The sequence below is a fragment of the Eretmochelys imbricata genome, chromosome 2 (assembly GCF_965152235.1).
Source record: "Eretmochelys imbricata isolate rEreImb1 chromosome 2, rEreImb1.hap1, whole genome shotgun sequence".
In the NCBI taxonomy this organism is placed as follows: domain Eukaryota; kingdom Metazoa; phylum Chordata; order Testudines; family Cheloniidae; genus Eretmochelys; species Eretmochelys imbricata.
Genome location: NC_135573.1, coordinates 66,118,242 through 66,137,111, shown reverse-complemented (window position 1 = coordinate 66,137,111; position 18,870 = coordinate 66,118,242). Strand labels below are relative to the sequence as shown.

Sequence of the window (18,870 nt, the reverse complement as noted above, 5' to 3'; positions counted from 1 at the left end):
CTCTGAGAGTGTCTGGAGGGCCAGACACTCTCAGCCCATCTCCACCAGAGGCCCCCCACCCAGCCCAGACACTCACATCCCCTACTCCCCAGAGGCCAGCTGCCTCCGCCCCCCCCCCAGCCTAGACACTCACGCTTCCTCCCCGCAAGAGCCCAGCTGCAGGCCACCCCAGCCCAGATGCTCAAACCCTGTACTCCTCCAGAGCCCAGGGATCCAGAGGGAGAAACAGCTGATGCAGGGTCCCACGCTTGCAGAGAGTTTCTTACATGGCACCGCCCTCTCCTTCCTTAAGAGCATGCTGGAACTGCAGCTGCTGGGAACCCTCAAGTTCCCTCCCCTTTCTCCTCCCCCTGGCCTTAACTATATGTGAGCTGGGCTTTGCTGGGTCCAGCGGCCCCTAGTGGCAGCCAACATCTCTGCATCACATTTCTGTGGAGGGAAAAAGGAAATTCTGCAGGCACGTTAATTTCTGCAAAATTCTGCATTGCCCAGTGGTGCAAAATTCCCTCAGGGGTATGTAATATAATCAAATTATGTTGCCTCTCTGTAAGTCAAGAGAACACACTTTTCATCGATACGGCCACAAGTTGTAGGACCACTATGCAGTTTAATTGCTCAGAAATACATTGATAGGAACACATCATACAATGAGTATCTCATAAATTATTACTTCTTTGAGGATCATTAAATATTTTATCTTAAGTGTGGGATTGGAATGAATAGTAGACTGCTTTTAAAGGCAACAATACCCTTAAAACAGAAGACAAAGGAAAAGGACATCTTTAAGGAGTTAAACAAAAGGGGGCAGCTTTCAAAAGAGCTCAAAGAGTATCTCTCCACAATGTTTTGGAGCTACTAGTAGGAGTGAGCCTCCTAAAGCAGGTCAAGAGACTCGAGTTAGCAGGGTTCACACTAGCACTCTAAACATAGCTGTAGAGACATTGCTTCGAAGTTGCGGCTCAAGCTGGAGCTCAGGCTATGAAGCCTAGGAAGGGGGAAGGGCTTCATATATTGGACTGGAGCATTTAAAATCAAGTCAGCTAAAAGGAACTTCTGGTACCATATCTATCTGAGCCACCCTGCCAACTTTTGGGGCCTTGGGGATGTATTTTAAGAGAGAGCAGGACACCTAGAATACATAGGATTACCATCTACTGTTTCTGAGACCAATGTGAAAAATTATTAAGATAATTATTTATTATTTGTATTATAGCAGTAGAAGGCCAGAGTAAAGAGAAATTCATTTTAATATGGAAATCACAAGAATACCACAAAAGTACAGTTTCCCCCTTTTGACATTATCAACACAGTGTGCCAACTCAAACTCTGCTAAAAGAAAAGGAGTACTTGTCGCACCTTAGAGACTAACAAATTTATTTGAGCATAAGCTTTCGTGAGCTACAGCTCACTTCATCAGATGCATTCAGTGGAAAATACAGTGCAGAGATTTCTATACACAGAGAACATGAAACAATGGGTGTTACCATACACACTGTAACGAGAGCGATCAGGTAAGGTGAGCTATTACCAGCAGGAGAGTGGGGGGGAGGGGAAACCTTTTGTAGTGATAATCAAGGTGGGCCATTTCCAGCAGTTGACAAGAACCTCTGAGGAACAGTTCGGGGGGGAGGGGGAGAAACATGGGGAAATAGTTTTACTTTGTGTAATGACACATCCACTCCCAGTCTTTATTCAAGCCTAAGTTAATTGGATCCAGTTTGCAAATTAATTCCAATTCCACAGTCTCTCATTAGAGTCTGTTTTTGAAGAATTGCCACTTTTAGGTCTGTAATCGAGTGACCAAAGAGATTGAAGTGTTCTCCGACTGGTTTCTGAACGTTGTAATTCTTGACGTCTGATTTGTGTCCATTGATTCTTTTATGTAGAGATTGTCCAGTTTGGCCAATGTACATAGCAGAGGGGCATTGCTGGCACATGATGGCATATACCACATTGGTAGATGCGCAGGTGAACGAGCCTCTGATAGTGTGGGTGATGTGATTAGGCCCTATGATGGTGTCCCCTGAATAGATATGTGGACACAGTTGGCAATGGGCTTTGTTGCAAGGATAGGTTCCTGGGTTAGTGGTTCTGTTGTGTGGTTGCTAGAGAGTATTTGCTTCAGGGTGGGGGGCTGTCTGTAAGCAAGGACTGGCCTGACTCCCAAGATCTGTGAGAGTGATGGGTCGTCCTACAGGATAGGTTGTAGATCCTGATGATGCGATGGAGAGGTTTTAGTTGGGGGCTGAAGGTAATGGCTAGTGGCGTTGTTATTTTCTTTGTTGGGCCTGTCCTTTAGTAGGTAACTTCTGGGTACTCTTCTGGCTCTGTCGATCTGTTTCTTCACTTCAGCAGGTGAGTACTGTAGTTGTAAGAATGCTTGATAGAGATCTTGTAGGTGTTCGTCTCTGTCTGAGGGGTTGGAGCAAATGCAGTTGTATTGTAGAGCTTGGCTGTAGACAATGGATCGTGTGGTGTGGTCTGGGTGAAAGCTGGAGGCATGTAGGTAGGCATAGCGGTCAGTAGGTTTCTGGTATAGGGTGGTGTTTATGTGACCATCGCTTATTAGCACTATAGTGTCCAGGAAGTGGATCTCTTGTGTGGACTGGTCCAGGCTGAGGTTGATGGTGGGATGGAAATTGTTGAAATCATGGTGGAATTCCTCAAGGGCTTCTTTTCTATGGGTACAGATGATGAAGATGTCATCAATGTAGCACAAGTAGAGTTGGGGCATTAGGGGACGAGAGCTGAGGAAGCGTTGTTCTAAGTCAGCCATAAAAATGTTGGCATACCGTGGGGCCATGTGGGTACCCATAGCAGTGCCACTGATTTGAAGGTATACATTGTCCCCAAATGTGAAATAGTTATGGGTGAGGACAAAGTCACAAAGTTCAGCCGCCAGATTTGCCGTGACATTATCGGGGATACTGTTTCTGATGGCTTGTAGTCTATCTTTGTGTGGAATGTTGGTGTAGAGGGCTTCTACATCCATAGTGGCAAGGATGGTGTTTTCTGGAAGATCACCGATGGATTGTAGTTTCCTCAGGAAGTCAGTGGTGTCTCGAAGATAGCTGGGAGTGCTGGTAGCATGGGGCCTGAGGAGGGAGTCTACATAGCCAGACAATCCTGCTGTCAAGGTGCCAATGCCTGAGATGATGGGGCGTCCAGGATTTCCAGGTTTATGGATCTTGGGTAGCAGATAGAATACCCCTGGTCGGGGTTCCAGGAACTCTGCTATTCAATATAATTTTTTCTGGATGTGGAAGCAACTATCCTACCAGTTCCAACATAACGATACCAGCAAGCAGCCAGTGCAAGGAAACTCAATTGAATATACACCGTGTCTGCAAGCAGACTGTCTGCAAAGGGGCTACATCCACAGAAATAGTCTCCAGAAAGTGTTCATGGCAATCAGAAGGCATCAATGAAACTCTGGAGACTACCTAAGATCACAAGCTGGTCTCACGTCTTCAGGTAAAAATATTTGTTGATAGTGGGGGAAAAAACCTTTAGGATGCACATCAGTATCAGTGTACATTAAAAGAGGAGATGATGTGAGTTTATGGAAACAAATTCAGCTGATATTAAATTAACCTAGTCAGACTGATTGTGAAACAGGAAGCGTTGTAATATTGTGTATTGGCTCACATGGATCTCTCTCTGAAATGGTGTAATGAGATTGTTAAAGTCTATCTCCACACACACATACACGGCTATTTATACATGTTTGTTTTAGTTTTTTAAAACACATACCAGAGATGGGGGACTGCCTATTAGTTACTTTCATGAGATGTGCTGAAACCTAAAATACAGCTTGGAAATGGAGGGGTATGAACCTAGTAACTGGAGGCTTGAAAAGCATTTGCTATTGTATAAGAGATTACATATTCATAAAAGATAATCTGTATTTAGGGACTAGAACCTGCAAGGTACTGAGTGATTTCAACTCCCATTGATGTCAGTGGGTGTAGAAAGTGTTTAGCACTTTTTTAATACTGTACATATCACAGTACCAGCTGAATTTAAAATGCCTACATAAGGGTACTTTCTGTAGTAACCAAGAACAACCTATATAGTTTTGCTTGAACAGCTTTCATTTCATAGCTCTGTTTTCTACACTGTGCCAATTAAATTAATGGATTAATTTACTAAAATACAAGAAAAATAAATGTGGAGACAAAGTGGAATATAATTTCTGAAGAAGAAATTTAAAAAAAAAAAATCTTGCCTGCGGAGATGCTAAGACACATGTATAGAAAACAGCTTGAGTACTTGACCCTGAGCAACAGATCATCTACACTTTCATAGAATATCAGGGTTGGAAGGGACCTCAGGAGATCATCTAGTCCAACCGCCTGCTCAAAGCAGGACCAATCCCCAATTTTTGCCCCAGATCCCTGAATGGCCCCCTCAAGGATTGAACTCACAACCCTGGGTTTAGGAGGCCAATGCTCAAACCACTGAGCTATCGATTGAACATTGTGGGAGAGCAGGGGGAAAGAGTTTTGGCACAAGCCACTGTACCTATGGAGGAAAACAGCCAAACATCCTAATACTAAGAGCTTTTTTACACTACAAAGTTAAATTGAAGTAAATTATGGCAACATACAGCTACCGCTGTAATTAAACCACCGTAAGATTGCCAACCCTCCAGGATTCTCCTGGAGTCTCCAGGAATTAAAGATTACTCTTTAATTAAAGATTATGTCATGTGATAAACTCTCCAGGAATACATCCAACCAAAACTGGCAACCCTATTGCATGTCCACACTACACTCCTTGTATCAGCAGAGTGCATCCACAGTAACAACTCTTGCATCAACAAAGAGAGCAGTGCACCATGGGTAGCCCACTCTGCAACTCGCCACCATATACTGCAGGGTGTTTTAGAAAAAGTGTGCAATACCTCATGGGGGCAGGTTCAGAATCCCATGATGCAGTTTTCTCCATCCCATCATTCCATGTAGGTAGGTTTCGCCACACTTTTCAACAGGCCCAGTAACCTGCATGCCTGCCATCTCTGTCAGAAAGCATGGATCCTGCACTGCTTTTCAGTATTGTGCTGAGCATTATGAACACATCTGACCCTGCAGCATTTCCTGAGCTGCGAATCTGATGAAGATGCCTTGGTGTTTGCCTTGCTGTGTGCCACGGAAAGAAACAATTCAAATTGCTGCTGGGATTCACAGAGCAGCTGCACACGGGGGACCGTCAGTTCTGGGCCCAAGAAACAAGCACTGAGTGGTGGGCTCGCATCATTATACAGGTATGGGATGATGAGCAGTGACTGCAGAACTTTCGGATGGGCAAGGACACTTTCCTGGAACCATGGATGGAGCTCGCCCCAGCCCTCCGGCGCAGCAACACCAAAATGAGAGCTGCATTCACAGTGGAGAAGCAAGTGGTGATCACTATGAGGAAGCTGGCAATGCCAGATTGCTATCAGTCAGTCAGGAATCAGTTTGGAGTCAGTCAACCGTGGCGGTTGCTGTGATGCTACATTTGCAGCTGCTAATGAAACAATGGGCAGAGGTACTACTGTCTGCATTTACTCCTCTTGATCCACACAAGTTACAAGCACAACATTCTCACTTCCCCTTGGGACTCAGAGCATGGTGGCAGCCCTAGCCATGCTGAGTATGGCCCGGGGAAGAAGCGGGTGAGTTGGAATAATAGGAGGGGATTGCACTGTGGCATCAGTACAAATGGATAGGGCTACTGCACTGAAAACTAGCTCAGTCTTTCACAGCTGGTGGTGATTGTACCTGATATATCACTCCTGACAGTAACTGAAGTTACAAGGCAACAGCTCCTGCATGCGTCTGGCTGCAGACCAGGTCCGTATGCTGCTAGCCTGTGTGCTGCAATGGTGCCTCCGGAAGTCATTGCCCAGTGGCATGGCAAGGTGTCCGACCATGGGGGAAGAAACAAGGCAGCCCTTCCAAGAAGCCTTGGGCAGAGAATTGCAGACCATCTCCAGGATCTCTATTCCCCAAGAATTCTTCCATCTCTTGCAACATAGCTACCGCCTCTTGGGGAGGTGGATTACCTACGCCAACAGAAGAACCCCTCCCATTGGTGTAGGTCATGTTTACCCTGAAGCACTACAGTGGCACAGCTGTGCGGCTACAGTATTTCAAGTGTAGCTACCCCCTCAAAAGAGTCAGCCTTTAAGCAAGAATCCCAACCATAGCTACAGATGAGCTGACGCTTCATTATAAATTCTTATGAAATTAGAGGGAGCATAGCGGGCTCGGAGAGGTGTTAAGTGCCCATTCATCTCGATGAGTTGGGCCACGTCTACCCTAGAGAGCTTACAGTGGCACCGCGGTACCCATGTAGCGGTGCTGCTGTAAGATTGCTTGTGTAGCCGCCCTATGCCAACAGGAGAAAGCTCTCCCATCGACATAATAAAACCACCACCACGAGCGACTGTCGCTATCTTGGCAGGAGAAGCTCTCCTGCTGACACAGCCCTGTCCACACTACCACTTATGCTGGTGAAACTTAAGTCGCTCGGGAGGGTGGTTTTTTTCCCACACCCTTGAGTGACATACGTTTTGCTGACATAAGTGGTAGTAAAGACATGGCCTTGTTCTCAGCTGAAACAGAACACCCAATGGAGATTAACACAGCCTGAAACAATAGCACTGTGATGCACAAACTGATCCATTCATGTCGGTGTCGTCTTCCCTTGCCACATCTCAGAAACTCTCCAGTCCTGGGGTGGATCAAACATACCCATCCTCAGTTCCTCACCCCAGTGTGTTGTCCATGAACACTCTGAGCACACCTGTCCTAAATTCCCCACCCACTGGCAGGGCTTCCCCAGATCCTAATTTATATGGAAGGAGGTGGTAGGGAGATGGGTTCAGGCCCCCTTAGAGACACAATAAAACCCAGATCCCAGTTCACATGAGGGGGTAAGGAGAAGGTCCCAGACACTCCTAGAGAGGCAAGTCCCCTCCCCCAAATCTAGCTCACACAGTGGGATCAGACCCCTACAGATGGGCAGGAGCATCCAGATTCTGGAACACAGAGTGGGGCAGTGAGTGGGACATCCCAAGGGACGTCACATCCCCATATATGGGCAGAGTCCCCCCAGATCCTGGCACACCACGAGGGCATGGCTCAGGGCTCAGACACTCCCAAAGGACAGGAACCCCCAGACTGCAGTTAACATGAAAGCACAGCGAGAGGGACTCAGACCTCCTCATTCAGATAGGCAAGCTCCCTCTAAAAGCTGGTTCAAATGGGAGGGAGGCACGGTAGGGGGGTCACAGCCCTGTAGATGGGCTGGGGGCCTCCTGATCATGGCACACACAGGGGAGGGGAATGTGGGGCTGGCAGGCACTTGCCTCTATTCTTCCCCAATCCCCCCGTCACTCATCTCTATGTCCTCCTTCCCACTCCCCCATCTGTCCCCTCCCATCCCCCACTCCTCTCCCCTAGTCCCACCTGCTCTTCCACCCCAATCATCTCCTCTACCAGCAAGCATTTGCTTATGTAGTTTGTTTTCTTTTCAAAAAATGGTTTCAGCACCTTTTGAATATTCTGCTGTATTCAAATTACTTTTCCCCAAAATAAGAACCAACTTTTGACAGAGGCGGATTGGAGCATTGCTTCTGCTTTTTTCACTTCAGATTCTGCCCTGGTTTGCGTTCAAACCTACAATGACTGAGGTGGTGCTCAGATCCAGTGACCATAACTAAAGCTAAGATTTAGTCATGGGTATTTTTAGAAAAAATCATTGACAGGTCATGGGTAACAAACAAAAATTCACAGCCGAACCTGTCCATGACTTTTACTATACACACATGTGACTAAATGTTAGCTGTCATGGGACCTGCTACTCTGGGGAGCACCCAGGACCAGCGACACCGGCCACTGCTTGGGCGGTCCGTAGGGCCAGCTGCCCGGGGCCACCGAGCAGCGGCTGATGCGGCTGCTCCAGCAGCAGACAGTGCGGCTGGCTGTGGGGCCACTCCAGCAGCGGCTGGCCCCATGGCCACCTGCTCGGACAGCCCTGGGGGTCAGCCACACTATCCGCTGCAGCAGCAGAATTTCATGGATATCGCAGAAAGTCATGGAATCCGTGACCTCCATGACAGATTCGCAACCTTAACCATAACACACCCTCAGGTCTTGTGATGTGGAGATAGTTTTCCAGATAGCTAGCCTCTCTCTCTGCACATCTGAAATCCATTAGCTACATAAATAGGCACATGAGCCTAAGAACTGTTTCACATGCACAAACATGGAGAACCAAACTCTTTTTGAAATAATGCTTTCATTTGAGCTCCTGCAAAAGGCTGATGGGTGCTAGGCACCCTCAAGCAATTGAGACCCTGATGAGATGATCGGCGCTCTGGTTTCATCTCTATCTGTGCACAAAAAAAATGTTACTAGAGTGTGTCGTCACTAAGAAAAGCTGTTTTTTCCCCCTAAGAGTCTGTACCTCAGGAACCCCTTGGTCAAACCTACTAAAAAGAGACAGATATGAAAGCGAGGCTACCAAAGTCAATCTCTTGTGAGAAGCCCATTTCTATCATTACCATCCTCAGCGCCTAGGCAGAGAGGGTACTCCCTGGATCCTGCTGAGAAATTCATCTCATATCAATCTGATTAGTAGATGCCTGAAAATTTGAAGTTTCAGCACTCTCCCTTCCCACTGGGTCTCTAAGCTGTCTGCTTACCAAATCAGCCCAATTATATTCACTGAGAGAAGATTTTAGATAACTACAGAGTTTTAAAGCCTTCAGTAAGACAAAATAAATAGAAGTTCCATTTCCACCTTTAGCTCACTCTCAGACTTTCAAAGACTTACTTATTTGAGAGGAGGCAACCTTAAGTAGGATTTCCAACTTGTGCAGCTTTAAGCCTCAGTTCTGCAACATGCCCCACATGGGTGGACCTCTGTGCATGCACAGAGCCCTACTGAAGTTATCTATATAGAACAGCTTGCAGCATCAGAACGTGAGTAACATCTGCAATGGCTGGAATCACCAGGTTATTCATAAACTAAAACTCATAATAAAATTTTAGACACTATTAACTGAACAAAGTATCCATAAATAAGAAGTGGCACTCATTTACAGATGTTTGAGCATGACAGCCCTCAGTAAGTTTTTGGATATTTTGCTCCAAGAGGATGACAAGGTTATTAGCTTAGGGGGAAAAAAAAGCCAAACAATTGTTTTGCTCAGGATCCACCTGCAGAACCTGTATGCTGCCATATTTTACACACAAACAGAACACTAATGCAGAAACAGATAAGCTTCCTAAACAGGAAACAGTGTAGCATGCAAGATGTAGATCATTAGATATCTGTTTATAAGTTCCTCTGTACCAGGTGTCAGACCAATGAGTTAATCCCACCCCATCTGTTCACGTTAACAGCCAACAGCATAGAGAACTCAATCCATAAACACTACAATGATCTTACAGGAAATAAAGCCATCTCATTTTACTTGTAAATTTTGTAACTAAAATTAGTGTACTTTTTAGAAACCTAATTTTATTTCCTTCAAATAACAAACATACAGCAAAAATAGCAGCTACAAAACAGAAGATTTTCATTCAAGTCAATTAAAAGGGACACAATACATGTCCCTCAAGTAGTTTTCTTACAAAGCAAATGGGAGAAAAAAAAGTGTCAGAGAAATAAGAATTGATGTCTACCCATCTGAAAGGGATATTTCTGTTCTAAACCTATTAAAGATGGTCTGCAAAGGAAAAAAAGAGACACTGGGTTTTGTGCCCTTTTTTGTGTTTGACATTTTTTATGAAATACAAAGAAGTCTTGCTTTTTTATTTGCTCAGTTTGTACCACAAGAAATTCTGGTCTTGTCCTGTTTTTCTGGAAAACTGTAGATAACTGGAGAGTAGGAGACTTATGAAATCAGATATTAAGTGAGAAGGGAATTATTTTTATTGAGATTTAAAACTTTTTCTGTGGGTCATTTAAAAGGATACAATTAACTAATTAATCTAGTCAGTTTCACGAAGAGAGTTAAATGTTGTTTGAGGTACTATGCCAGCCTCTCAGTCAAATTTTCTACTTTTACCATCTTATATCTTAAATATTTCTCTATGCTGCTGTGCAAAAAGCCAGCAAAACTGACTATACACAAACTGTCAAATGCACAAAGTAAATAAAATGGGAAAAAATCAAATCTCTTTCAGTTATATAGTTACAACACCCAAGATCACATTAGTAGATAAAGGCATTTGGACAAAAATTGTGTCCCTTTAACAAATACCCAGCAAGCAAATAGAAGAAAATCTCTCTGTTAGAGAATCAACAGCTTAGCCCTTCAATTAAGGGATGAAAAAGCATCTAAGAAAAACAGGAGTGTCAAGACTTTATATTACTGAAAAAAAAAAAAAAACCCATGTGGAGCAGAAAAACACTTTAAAGGAGGGGTAGTCAATTATTTTTTGTCAAGGTCCAAATTGCTTGGTCAATGTATAGGCAAGGTCCAGACTCCAGAGAAAAATAATTTAAAAACCAACAATAATGATAATGCGTAAGTAAAAGGGTTCATTCAAAAGCATCTGGCAGTCTGGATTTGGCCTGGGGTCTGCCTACTGACTACCCCTGCTTTAAATGTTTTCATGTCTTCTTTGTCATAAAAAGGGTACAAACCAATATACTAAAGGGGGAGCATCTATTTGGGTATCAAAACAAAGGAATCTACAGGTACAATCACATGATCACAATTCTGAAGGTTGTGGGTTCAAGTCTCACTCGATTTCACACTGAAAGGCCAGCTCCAGTTCACCCAGCTGCAAAATGTGTAGCTGGTCCAGCAGGTTAGGGCACTCAAAGGCACCAGGACACACTGGCCACATCATTACCTTGTGTACTGTTGGCTATGAAATTGACGTCACTTAACCAGGTCAACCCCATGAGCCATTGGCTCAAGGGAACTTTGATTTTGACTAATGATTGGGAAGGAGCAAGCACTTGAAATGAAATTCACAGATATTAAACTGGGAGGGGTTATAAATACTAGTAAAGATGGAAATCAGTATTTCTTGAATTGCTGAAATTAGAAACAACAGGCAATAAAATTGTGAGATTAAATTTGAGAGAAAAATAATCAGATTTCAGTGGCTGAGAAAACGTCTCAGAAGCAGTGATGACAATCCACAAATAATGAACAATGAATTAGACATGAGTTTGCTCATAAACCCAGGTGATGATGGGTCCTTCACCTTTTCTATCAGCCACTACTAAGTTTTCCAACCCCGATCTCATCATGTTTTTTACATTTTAAAAGTTCTCCATTCAAACAAAAGAAAACCATTCTTCCACAAAATAAGAAATTTGGTGGAACAGATTTAGTGTTTCTTTCCTATCCTCTTTCCCTCTAAGAACTTCTTTGCCCCATCAGAGCTTTAAGGATTGTTCTTTTCCTCCTCCTCCAACAAGATTTTTTCCCCCTCTACTTTATACATCTCACCCTCAAGGCTGTATATTCCTAAGAATCACACCCTTCTCCTATGGCAGTGCCCAACACTACCCCAAAAGCATCAGAGTAGCATAAAAGTGGTATTTTTTATTATAAGTAAACAGAATATTCAATAATATAAAAGTAATCCAATGGACATTTGTATTTAATGTATATGTAGAATGCTTTACTAATTTCACCCCGGCTCCCCTTTTCTATTAGCCATTGGTCAATTAGCCATTCAGTTTGTCTCATCGTTCTGTGGTTTCCTTGCCAAGGATGAAGAGTACAATGCATCAATGAAGAGTAGGCCTGACCCAATGTGTGTGACTCTAGTCTTCTCCATTAACCAGAAGTGCTCAGAGTAGTGTTCATGTCATCTTCCCAACCCCATGCCCCAAATGTAACAATAAACAGATCTTTATCCTCAAAAAGAAAAGGAGTACTTGTGGCACCTCGTGAACTGCTCACGAAAGCTTATGCTCAAATAAATTTGTTAGTCTCCAAGGTGCCACAAGTACTCCTGTTCTTTTTGCCAATACAGACTAACAGGGCTGCTACTCTGAAACAGATCTTTATCCTGTGCTTCCATACGTCCAGAACACTTGCTCCGTGGGTGTAAGTGTGTGTGTGTGACAGAGTCTGCACTATGCACAGCCCCGTACGAGACTCCCCCACTGTGAAAGGAAACGGGAACTGTCAGTGCTGCCCAAATCTGACCCCCTCCTCTTGGAGGGCAGGGGCAGCGCTGCCCAAATCGGCCCTTCCTCTCTGCTGGGGGGAGGGGTGTCTGTGGGCCCCCCTGCCGCAAGAGGCCAAGCCGAAGCCTGCCCCCAGGCTGCCCGGCCCGGGAGGGGCCGCCCCTGCCAGGCTGCCCGGCCCAGCCGAGCCCGCGGCGGAGTCCCCACCTCTCCTTGGAGTAGAGCTGCTGCTCCTGCCGCCTCTTCCGGGTGAAAGCCATGGGGCCGCCTGCAGGCCCCGCCGGGGCACGGAGAGCGCGGGGCCGGCGGGCGGGCCGGCCGGCCTCCCGCTCACTGCCCGGGGCGCCCGCGCGGGCGGCTGCGGACCCCGCTGGCCAGGCCCGGGCCGGGCTCGCTCCACACGGCGCTTGGCGGTGGCGGCTGCAGGGGGATGTGCCAGAGCCGTGCTGCTGCCGGCCCCGGGCGGGGACACTCCCACCAAGCCGCGGCCGCTGCTGCTATTGGTTATTAACGAGGCCCGGCAGTGGCTACCCAGTGGGCGGGCCCGAGCGGGACTCGCAGCCCTTGTCAGTCATGCAGAGCCGGATCCAAAGCCGGGCATCGTCACTAGCCCCCCTCCCCACAACCGAGCCGCAGAGCCGGGCCGGGATTCGCCCAGGGCCACCCAGCCGGGCAGGGGCCGAGGACCTGGCTGTACGTCAGATTTAAATTTGTTCTCTCTAAGGTGCCACAAGTCTTCCTTTTCTTGTCAGGGATACAGACTAACACCGCTGCTGCTCTGAAATCTGACAGATTTAGGTTACCGATCTGTCTGGGGCGTCAGGTGATCAGGCTGAGGCCACAGGATCTTTAGGGGAGGAGATGAAGGAGCACACCAAGTGATTAAGTTTGAAGCTTTATTAATAAAATAACAGGTGAGTGCTGGGTTCTCCCCACGTCACTCAAAGGAAGGAAGAAAGCATTAGTGTTTGAGCCCTCATCCGCTTTCATACTCACACGCACAACCCAAGGCCGGCCAAGCCTGGGAGTAAGGTAAGAAGAAGAGGGGGAAAGGTGGACAAGAGTTCAGTCCTGTGCACAGGCCGTCCAGGGTCTGCTGTTGATCTCGGACCTGCTTTGGCTTTTGAGAGGATTTTTAAGCCCTGGGGTGTTTCGTTCAGGTACCTCTGTCCCCTGTGCTCTTTGTACCGGTCCACACTGGCTTTCTGCGGCTTCCTCAGCTGTCCTAATATTCACCTTCAGGGATGCGAGACTGTTTTCCCACTCGCTGACCTTCGCAGTCTCACTCATTTTTGCAGCCCCTGCAGTTCTGTTCAGCAATTCTCCTTTCTCGTGGCTGGTCGGGGTTGGAATCTAGGCTCCCATCTTTCTTGGCAGGTAGCAGAGAATCTGTTGTGTGCAGTAAACTTGGGCTGGAGTCAGCTTCTTATCTTCGGACCTAGCTGGAGTGTCAAGTTAACCCGCTCCTTTCTCCCTTCCTCCCCCTTCGGCCTCTCGCAACCTGCAAAGGAATCTTTCACTCCACACTCTTTCAGCCCGTCCTGAACTCCTTTCCAATGCATATGAAAGCATTAGCAATATACAATGCCTTCTCATGGCATTGTGGTAGCTGGTGTTGCAAGATATTTATGTGCCAGATGCGCTAAAGATTCATAAGTCCCTTCATGCTTCAACCACCATTCCAGGGGACATGCGTCCATGCTGATGATGGGTTCTGCTTGATAACAATCCAAAGCAGTGCAGACTGCCGCATGTTCATTTTCATTTCCTGAATCAGATGCCACCAGCAGAAGGTTGATATTCTTTTTTTGGTGGTTTGGGTTCTGTATTTTCTGCATCAGAGTGTTGCTCTTTTAAGACTTCTGAAAGCATGCTCCACACCTCAGCCCTCTCAGATTTTGTAAAGCGCTTCAGATTCTTAAACCCTGGGTCAAGTGCTGTAGCTATCTTTAGAAATCTCACATTGGTACCTTCTTTGTGTTTTGTGAAATGTGCAGTGAAAGTGTTCTTAAAATGAACAACATGTGCTGGGTCATCATCCAAGACTGCTATAATATGAAATATATGGCAGAATGTGAGTAAAACAGAGCAGGAGACATACAGTTCTCCCACAAGGAGTTCAGTCACAAATTTAATTAATGCATTATTTTTTTAACGAGTGTCATCAGCATGGAAGCACGTCCTCTGGAATAGTGACTGAAGCATGAAGGGGCATATGAATGTTTCGCATATCTGGCACGTAAATACCTTATAATGCCAGCTACAAAAGTGCCATGCAAATGCCTTGTTCTCACTTTCTTGTGACATTGTAAATAAGAAGCAGGCAGCATTATCTCCTGTAAATGTAACCAAACTTGTTTGTCTTAGCGATAGGCTGAACAAAAAGTAGGACTGAGTGGACTTGTAGGCTCTGAAGTTTTACATTGTTTTGTTTTTGAGTGCAGTTATGTAACAAAATAAAATCTACAGTTGTAAGTTGCACTTTCACAACAAAGAGATTGCACTACAGTACTTGTATGAGGTGAATTGAAAAATACTATTTCTTTTATCATTTTTACAGTGCAAATATTTATAATAAAAATAATATACACTTTGATTTCAATTACAACACAGAATACAATATATATGAAAATGTAGAAAAACACCCAAAATATTTAATAAATTTCAGTTGGTATTCTGTTGTTTAGCAGTGTGATTAAAACTGTGATTAATCACAATTAATTTTTTTAATCACGATTAATTTTTTGAGTTAATCACGAGAGTTAACTGCGATTAATCGAAAGCCCTAGATCAGATTCATCACAGATTGTAAATCCATGGCCATGGAGTTACACCCAGGAAGTATTTGACCCAACAACTTAGGATCTTTTAGGAAAGGTGATTTTGAAAAAGCCAAGGGTTAGAATAGAAGTAGCCCTATCTTGCTAATTAACTCACTTGGATATTTGTTCATTAACTGACCTTTAATTTATCTTTCTTATAACCATAAATGTTTTGAATTAAAAAGGTAGTTCCTGATTTATTAAAATAAAGAGTGCAAATGCAGTATTAACATATAAGGTAGACAAACATCCAAACTTCCAAGTGTTTTTACCCCTAACTATTTTTAATTCAAATAGCCCCCATCACCACAGTGTCTGAGCACATCACAACCTTCACTATATTTAGCTTCACAACATCCCTGTGTTATCCCCATTTTTAGAGATGGGAAATGGAGGCACAGAACACCTAAGAGACTTGCCCAAGGTCATCTAGGAAGTCCATAGCAGTACAGGGAAATTGAACCCACCTCTCTGAAGCCACAGGCTAGGGCCCTAATCATTAGACCATACTCCCATAATCAGTTTATTATTTGTATTCCAATAGTGCCCACTTAACGAGTAGTCCCAGTCAGTCAAGGCATACTTACAAGTACAACTGGCTGAAAAAAGGGAATCCCTTTCACAAAATACTATGTGTTTTTAAGAAAAAGTTTCATCCTGAAGCAGGAAGAAACATCAAAAACACAAAATTTGTTTGAGAAAAGGTTTTAAAGACTAATTCAGTTCAGGAGACCCCAAATGAAAATTTTCTGCTTCCCAGCTGCCTTCAGGGAAGGCTCTTGTCAGTTTTACAAGTGCCTTCCATCTGGCTGCTGGAGAGAGGTGCAGAGAGCTTGGGAGCTCTGTCTCCCAACCAACCATCCAGTTCTTGGAGTCCATCACCCAGAGCTAGGCAGGATGGCGGAATACTCTGCCTCTCCACCCCTTCAACCTAGTGGGGAGAGAGAGTGGCCAGATACCGTGTCTCTTTATTTGCCAGAGCTTCTCTGTTTCCCAGAGCTAGGTAGGAAGGCAGAGCACTGTGATGCTCTGTCCCATGGAGACAGGGGGCAGACAGAGAGGCAGAGCACCAGCTCTGTGCTTCTCCATTTCCTGGAGCTAGAAGGGAGAGAGGTGGAATCATAGAATCATAGAATATCAGGGTTGGAAGGGACCTCAGGAGGTCATCTAGTCCAACCCCCTGCTCAAAAGCAGGACCCATCCCCAATTAAATCATCCCAGCCAGGGCTTTGTCAAGCCTGACCTTAAAAACTTCTAAGGAAGGAGATTCCACCACCTCCCTAGGCAACGCATGCCAGTGTTTCACCACCCTCCTAGTGAAAAAGTTTTTCCTAATATCCAACCTAAACCTCCCCCACTGCAACTTGAGACCATTACTCCTTGTCCTGTCCTCTTCCACCACTGAGAATAGTCTAGAACCATCCTCTCTGGAACCACCTCTCAGGTAGTTGAAAGCAGCTATCAAATCCCCCCTCATTCTTCTCTTCCGCAGACTAAACAATCCCAGTTCCCTCAGCCTCTCCTCATAAGTCACGTGTTCCAGACCCCTAATAATTTTTGTTGCCCTTCGCTGGACTCTTTCCAATTTATCCACATCCTTCTTATAGTGTGGGGCCCAAAACTGGACACAGTACTCCAGATGAGGCCTCACCAATGTCGAATAGAGGGGGACGATCACGTCCCTCGATCTGCTCGCTATGCCCCTACTTATACATCCCAAAATGCCATTGGCCTTCTTGGCAACAAGGGCACACTGCTGACTCATATCCAGCTTCTCGTCCACTGTCACCCCTAGGTCCTTTTCCGCAGAAACCTTCCTGTGTTTCATGTAATCTGTAATAAATTCATTGAAACATTTTTCTGTACCCAGTCTAAAAATAGTGTGTGTATGGGTCTGTCATAACCCATCTGAGGTCAATTTTCATGCACTTGGTACAGACAATTCACAAATTCTTTTATACATATATTACATACTTGCATGCAATTGTAGCTCATTAAGCTATTTATGCTTATTTATAGTTACTGTTTTTTAAATGTTGCAATGGGATTCATACAAATTATTAAAATAAAATACAATCCTGGAAGTTTGGGAGATGGTGGGTCTGGAGGGTGCAGTGAAATTTAATGTGGCTGAGGTCTTCCTGGTGATAGGGGGCTCAGGCTGCAGTGAGATTCAGTGAGTTTTGGGGAGCATCTCTAGGGAGAGGGGCCTAGGGGTGCAGTGATATTCAGTTGTATCCCTCTGGGGCTAATGGGTGAAGTGATAGATTGGTGGAGGTCTTTCTGGGAATGGGTGAATGGGGTGCAGTGATATTCTGTGAGGTTGGAGGGCTCTCTGGGAATTGGGGTAAAGTGACAATCAGTGGGTTTGGGGTTTTCTCCATTCATGGGGGTGCAGTGACAGTGGGGCTAGGGGAGTCTCTGAGGCTGGGTGTGACAGTACCTAGGGTTGTGAGGCACCTTGCTACCACCTGCCCTTAGTGTGAGGAAGCCCACCGCAGGTCAGCTCCCCCACTCCACCGGCCACTGACAACACAAGCACTCCCCTCTAGAACTGTGCAGGATCCACTCTCTACAATCAGCATTAGGCACACTCCAAGCCCCATGACCTCAGAGTGTCCTCCTAGAGTGTCCAGCCCTTGGTCCACTGGACACTCACAGAAATCACAGATTTGCTGCTCACAAAGAATCAGTACACATCTGCTTGTCAGTTTTACCTCAGATCACCACCGCCTTTAACAAACAGCACATAGATATGTTTATAGTGAAAACAAGTAAAAATGTATTTAACAAAGTAAACAAAGATTTAAGAAGTAGCAAGTAAAAATATTGAAAACAAATGGTTACATGTAAAATAAAATCCTAACACACTTTCTAGCGCTTAGACTAATTACCAAAGTGCTCTCCTGTCTAATGAAGTTTAGCTCACCCAAAATCTTTGCAATGTTTTCCAGCCAAGTTACAACTACTGCTCCCTTGGTTCCTGCTGCTCACAGCCTGGGCTCAGCTCTACTCCCCCAGGGATACAGACCCCTGTATACATGATGGATGGGCCAATGAGTGGGCAGTACCTGCCCATGTGCCAGTGGAGCAGAGCCCAGGGGCTGGGTAGGTCAGCAGCTCCAGTAGAATCTTTTAACCCTGTAGTGACCTCCTAAAACTTAAAAAAAAAAAAAAAATCTGAGATCTGTGACCCTCCACAACCTACCTCAGTCCTCCAGACATTAAGCACTAGTTCTATCAAATTGGCATTTTTCTACTAAGCTAAGTTTAGTCATAAAATTTCTGATCAGCATTACCTAAAAGCATAAAGTTAAGCATGTGCATAAATCTTTTCAGGAAAGGGGAGAATATATGCACAACACTCCCCGCCCCACCCACATAGTATTCATTACTGTGGATGTCAAGTATAGGTGTCAAGTTTCAGGGGTGGTTAGTATTTTATTAGCAGAGGTGTCTCGGGTAATATGTATGCAGCACATGTTATCTCATTTAGTGGATATAAGTAAGGCATTTTCCTGTTCAGCTTTCAGTGCTAAGGATCATTTTAGGATCCTCACTGGATGCCTATAAAATTAGTACGAGTAAAGTTTTCTGAAGTGCTTAATGTTGTCCTATCGGCCTCTAGTTAAGTCAACAGTAAAACTTCCATTGGCTCTTTAATGGGAGCAATATTTGGCCACTGCTGAGGACGTTTCAAATTCACTCAGCAGTGGACAAGAGGAAACCAGTGGCATATTATATAACAGTGGAGTTGGGAGGAGATATTCTGGCCTATTAATTATTACTAGAGGTTAGCAAATATAACCTTCCAAGAAAAACTGCACTGAAATGTGTTGCCATTTGTAACCGTGCCTTTGTGGGTCACAACTGAGAATACCTAAATTCAGGA

The 18,870-nt window shown here is 45.1% G+C and overlaps 1 protein-coding gene across 6 annotated transcripts in view; it reads right to left on the bottom strand.

The window, feature by feature from the left end:
- NSMAF (neutral sphingomyelinase activation associated factor) overlaps positions 1 to 12,507 on the bottom strand; it is a 56,347-nt gene extending 43,840 nt beyond the window's left edge. For all 6 annotated transcript variants that reach the window (XR_013345148.1, XM_077810231.1, XM_077810233.1 and 3 more), the window contains exon 1: positions 12,364 to 12,507. Coding sequence is in view for 5 of the 6 variants with exons in the window: in XM_077810231.1 (XP_077666357.1) it covers positions 12,364 to 12,416 (53 nt within the window). In the remaining variant the exon portion in view is untranslated. The remainder of the gene's footprint in view (positions 1 to 12,363) is intronic.
- Positions 12,508 to 18,870: the final 6,363 nt, after the last annotated feature.